This window comes from Macaca fascicularis, chromosome 17, assembly GCF_037993035.2.
Source record: "Macaca fascicularis isolate 582-1 chromosome 17, T2T-MFA8v1.1".
NCBI lineage: Eukaryota > Metazoa > Chordata > Mammalia > Primates > Cercopithecidae > Macaca > Macaca fascicularis.
In genome coordinates, this window is record NC_088391.1 from 66453573 (window position 1) to 66459572 (window position 6000).

The 6000-nt window shown below is 46.5% G+C and overlaps 1 protein-coding gene across 7 annotated transcripts in view; it reads right to left on the minus strand.

The window, feature by feature from the left end:
* Positions 1-4942, minus strand: part of TBC1D4 (TBC1 domain family member 4) — a 209680-nt gene extending 204738 nt beyond the window's left edge. For all 7 annotated transcript variants that reach the window (XR_012427016.1, XR_012427015.1, XR_012427014.1 and 4 more), the window contains exon 1: positions 4034-4942. Coding sequence is in view for 4 of the 7 variants with exons in the window: in XM_005586003.4 (XP_005586060.3) it covers positions 4034-4531 (498 nt within the window). In the remaining 3 variants the exon portion in view is untranslated. The remainder of the gene's footprint in view (positions 1-4033) is intronic.
* Positions 4943-6000: the final 1058 nt, after the last annotated feature.

Genomic DNA, 6000 nt, shown 5'->3' on the forward strand with positions numbered 1-6000 from the left:
TCCTAAAGCCACTAACCATCAACTTTGAAAAAGAACTGAAAAATGACCTTCTAAAAATATTGACAAAACAACTGGTTACCTGAATAAAGTTCAGATAGTAATAAACATTTTTAAGAGAACTGAGACTTGGGAAAAAATTGGCATTAAATTCCCTTTTTAATTTTAAGAATACAATTTGTAAAGTCTCTTTAAAATCATTCTTGCAAGCTTCAGTAAACATACACAAAAACAAGCAATGAACATTATAACAATCATGTTTTTATCATTTAAATGATTGTTCATCCTATAATTATAAAATATAATGATGCTTCAAAACTCACAGGCAAATGTTAATTCACAATTAACATACCAGAGTCTCATATTTTCAATGACAACTCCTGCTTTATTTTTTATTGCGGTAATAAATGTATAACATAAAATAACTTTTTAACAGAAAAATTTGGGTAATGCCATACAGACTCTTTTTGAAAGTGGATAAATATTTACAGAGTATTAGTGGCCTACCCTAGACCTTTGGGAGAGAATCAGATATTCTTGGTTCCCCAGTTCAAGTCTATAACTCACTTCATGCCAATGGGATTGAGCCCTTTTCCCAGCTCAAATACTCAAGTTTAGCTGAAATTTCTAAGTCTGACATTCCTCCTGTATAAGACTACATAGGCTTGACTACAGACAGATCTGCATTGGCATATATTCGACCCCCATCTCCATTTCTCTTAGAACCTGGGAGAGACAGTGGTGCATCGAGCCATTCTGGTTGAATGCTTTTCCGGACACACATCCTTAAATTGACTCTGACCCACCAGGGAGGTATGCAGCCAAGAGGCAACACATCACTGTGGCAACTCCCCACAATATACCCCCAAGCGATTAGTACAGCACTCCCAGCTCTGAGGTCAAATGTAGATCCAACTCCAATATGTGAGTAGATACTCTTGAAAACATTATCATTTTATATTAGTAACCACAATCCTCCAACTCAGTGGCTCTGCATGAACACAAACTTTGCCATGGTGACCATATATCCCGGTTTGTCCTGCACAGTCCAGGTTTATTACTCACAGTGCTTGTGTCATTATTAGTGGTGCCCCTATTGACAATAAAATTGTCCCATATCAAACAATAAAGTATATGGTCATCCAACAGATAGGGCCATTGCATTAAAGGAATAGGCATGAGAGACAAACCACAGGCAAGTATGTTAGGGGATGTTTGCAGGTCTACTGCTCTAGGCTACCTTTGTAGACTTTGTATACTTTGTCAAGGACTGAGGGAAACACTTAGGAGACTCTCTTAACAATGATCTTAAGTCCAAATAAATAATTCTCCACTTCAAATGTAGAACTCAGAACAAAGCAAACAGCAGGTCTTCCTTCTGATTTCAAGGGTACCCAGAACTATCCACAGCCAACTCTGCATGAAGCATACTGCAGGATGATAATATGTGGAACCGAGCCCTTTAACATGTCCAACTGCAGAATCAACCCTCTGGAAGTTTTCTGGGAAATTCCTCAAAAAGGATGGTCCCAACTTCCCCTACTATGAAAGCCATATCAAATGAACCTGGATGCTCTAAAGGAAATACGGCAAACAGCACATAGTGTCAATCACTGCACTTGTCCACTCAACAAATATTTATGTCAAAGATCAAAAGCAGCAGCTCATGGATCTCTGAAGCCATCTCTCAGATGTGTAGTGTTTGGCCCAGATAGGATTCTTAAATGTTTACAATATTTCCCAATACTTTAAAACGCAAGGTAATATATAAAAATTCAGATTTCCACTTTCTCTTGGGAAATCAGCAGCTCTAGCGATGCTAGACTTGCATTCCATTCATGCAATTTCCAACTGGAACTAAGTAGCACCTTGAGAAAGGAGTCACTATTCATCCAGTCCTCCATGGTCCTCATTCAACCCTCTTCTTCATCATTTGAGTTTGTAACCACCAATTAATGGCTGTAGATGCACTCTAGAGACACTACATCTGGCCCTTCAAATTAATAATCCTCTGCCAGGGAATCTCTTGGTTAAGAGCAAATAGTAATTCCTGTCTTTATATCAAACACGCATCCGGGAAAAGGCAATAAACAGGAAAGTCAGTTAGAGGTTTTCTTGAACTTTTATGAGAAAGTCTTATGGCTTCCACTGCTCCCACTGGACTAAAAGGTGGAAGTGATCTTAAACATATTAATGTTTATATAGTTCAGCCTCTAACGCTTAAATATATAATGGAGGAAAATAAAGGAATGTTTATAATTGACTTCCTACCAATGAGACCAGGAGGAACTCAACAGCAGCTATTGAGAATTCAAGGTGCCACGACCATCAATGAGATTAGCAACAATGTGTCAGGCATCAGATGTGGCTGGAGGGAAATAACTTTAACATAAACCCCTAAGAGTCATGAAAAGTTCCTTAAAGTCCTGAAAAAATGCAACTGGCTCCTCCTTACCGCCAGAACCAGAAAAATGTAATACAATAAAGATGTAATAGCTTTCAGAAACTTTCCAATTTTAACATATGTAAAAGCTAAAACGTTTTGAACAAATGATCACAAAATGAAATTCATTAAATCGTGGTTAGGATCTTGAAATAATTTTAGTACAATATTTTGCCATAAACATAACAGTGATCACAAATTTAAACTGCTCTCTTCACATCAGGAGTTCTTTTTATTGGGCGCCTTTAATGCCAGCTACTCGGGAGGCTGAGGCACGAGAATCGCTTGAACCTGGGAGGCAGAGGTTGCAATGAGCCGAGATCATGCCACTGCACTCCAGCCTGGGAGACAGAGCTAGACTCCGTCTCAAAAAAAAAAAAAAAAAAAAAAAATTATTTTACAAAGTGATGAAATCTAAGACAATTAACTCTTATTTTCTTCAATTCAACTATAAGCCTTTTGTGAAAACTATTCTAAGTCTTTCAATTACAGACAGAAGAATTGTGAAATAAAAAATTAAAGCCTTATTTATAGGATGTTTTTCTCATCTGACTACTATTAATCTCCCAGCTATCAAAAGAAAGCCACATGGTGCAACCTGAGACTTTATTTATATTTAGACAACAATATTTGTCCAAAGAACCTAAAGTACTGTGCAAACATTAAATAACCATTTTTAAAACAGCATTTTGGAAGCTTTTGAGATGGGGGGAAAAAACTCATTACAAATTAAAGGGGAAAAAGCTTGTTTTCAAAGGCACAATCACTGCATAGTCAAGTTTTCCTCTCCCTGTTCCATAAGGTCCACATCTGTTTTTAAGGAAGTAAAAGTTTACTGTTTGGTAATTCGAATTAGAAGACTAAAAAAAAAATTAAAAACAAAAGTGAAAAAAATCATTTAAAAATTGTATTAGAAACCTGTTCTACTAAACTGCCTCCAATAAGTGTGTTTAAAAACTGCAAAAAAGAGAAGGGCTTCTTTCCATTCAATATCCAAATGCAGAATTCTTCTTCGCAGACAATCTGACAATGTCTAGTAACTTTTCCCTAACCCCCGCTCCGAAATCGGAGACCTGCAGGTGCTGGGGCGAAGATGACGCGACCAGCCAAACCGGTTAAGGACCGTGATTGAGAACTAGTGAGAACCTCTAGGAACCCAACCTTCTGCGTTCATACACGCGCGCGCGCGGGCGCACACACACACACACACACACACACACACACACACACGGCAAGCAAGCCATCTCCGATCACACTCCAGACACCGCCGTCCTCCCGGGACGCGCGCTCCTCTACGCGTGCTCTTTGGACGCGCCAGGTCCTCCTCCATCCAGGGACCGCGGTCCTTCTCCCTCCGGGTCCCTGCTGCAACCGGCCGGCTCCAGCCGCTCGCCCAGTCCCCGAATGCCTTCTCTACCCCTCCCAAAGTCCAGGGAAGCGGACGAGACGGCGCTTTAGAGCGCCACGTGGAGCGCGCGCGCCTGCAGCCAAACCACAGTAGGTCCTTAAAGTCGCGTCCCCGCCCCCCTCCCGCCCTGCTCCCGGATCCCCCAGGGCCAAGCCCGCCCCCGCGCCTCCGAGCCCCAGTCTTGCCTGGTTGGGGTCTGTGGCGCGGAAAACGTGGCAGGCCATCTGCGACTCGGGGTCGTCGGGCTGCGCCTTGATCAGGTAGGCAAAGTAGGTGAGGTCGTGGCTGTTGTGGATGAAGCGCGAGATGTGCTGCGCCTTGTGCTCGAAGATGAACACGGCCGGATTGGGATGCGCTGCCGACGGACTGGTGCCCCCCGAGGCCCCGGCGCCCGGCGCGGGGACGCAACGCAGGAAGGGCGCGCTGAGCACCAGGATCACCTCGCGGGCCGCCGGCGCCCCGCAGCCGCCCGCCTCAGGCTTCTGGCTGCGCCTGCGGATCTCGGCCATGAGCCAGGGCAGCATGGGCAGCGTGGTCCTGCGGTCCAGGCACGACCCCCCCACGTACCACAGCCGGAACCGCTTGTCGCCCGGCTTCCCGGAGCCGGGCTGAGCTGAGACGCCCGGCTCGGGCTCCAGGGGGTGCGGGAACGGCTCATCCTGAATGCAGCTGGGCGGCTCCATAACTCTCACCTCACCAAGGCACCGCGGAGGCCGGCCGGGCGCACCGCGCCCCCCACTCCCGCGCAGAAGGCGCCGCCGAAACTGTGCCAACTGCCGCACCAGGCCCCCGCGCCCGCCTGGGAGCGGCGCGACCCCGAACTCCGCGCTTCAGCAGCCCTGCCCCATGCAGCACTTCCACGGGCGCGGCTCGGAGGCTCCGGCGGCGGGCACCTAGGCAAGCGCCCGGCAGCCGGAGGGATAGGCGAAGGTGGGCTAAATGGGCATCCTCCTTGGGCTGGCGCCTCGGGCAGGACCTCCCCTTCCTCCGTCGCGAGTTTGCAGGGTCAGAGGACCACGCCGAGGGTCCCCGCGGCCGCCGACTCCAGCGCTGCAGCCCCGCTGCAGCCTCCGCGCTCGCCTCGGGCAGGCACTGGGTGGCTGGGCGGGGAATGGGGCTGTGGGCGGGAGGGGGTGACTTGGGGCGGAGCTGACTCCTACCAGGGTGACCGGCTGTCACCTGGAAGGTCGGGGCTGCCGGGCTGCGGCGCGGTCAGTCCTCGGGAAAGGCCTCCGACAACTACTCCAATGGAAAATAACAAAAACAAAATGTGGCCTCGCGGGGCCGCTCCGCCTGCCGCCGCAGCTGCAGCCCAGCTCGCTGCTCCTCCTCCTGGCGTTCCCGTCCCTCCCTCGCTCCTTCCTTCCTTCCAGGCTGCTTCTTTAATTGGGCTGCTAACCCGCCTCCCGTCCGGCGGGCGGAGAGCGTCGCCTGCAAAAGCTTATCTGCGAAACTGCCTCTCCGCCTCTTCCTTCGACCCCCGCCCTTGGGGCTGCAGCTTAGAGCCTGGCGTGGGCACTGCCTGGACCCGCTTGGCCTCTCTTAGGTCGCTGCGATCGCCATCTCCTCCCGGGCGTCTCTGCTGCCCCCTAGAGAGGGGGCCACTCGCAATGGAGAACTGGGATTTTTTTTTTTAACAGTATTTGCTTGGTTTCAGTTCCTTCTAAAACCTACACATTAATTTCTGAATTATCCTTCCTAATAATCTCAAAAAACGCTCGTGTTTTCAATCACAATATTATAAATTCCAGTTCCAATTTTCACTTTAAAACATAGTATTGACAACTTGAATCTTCCTAGTTCTTAAAGCAGCCAACTTCTTAAAATATGGAAAAATTATATTTTATTTATTTTATATTCCCAGTTGAGAGCTAATGTAGAGATTTCTTGTTCTTTTATGTATATATGATAATACATATTTCCAAAGAACTAAAAAAAAGTTTGGAATAATTTGATCATTGTAATTTTAAAACAGGTGGACAAATATTCTCTCTTTACTCATACTGAATGATAATTAAGAATTGGGTAAGAAGTAAAGACAAATAGGAAAGACACAGAAGTTCTTGACTTTCTCCTAAGTGCTTACAAGAAGAATGAAAACTCGGTTTTTAGTTTCTTGGTTTTTAGTTTCTTGGTTTTTAGTTTAATGAGT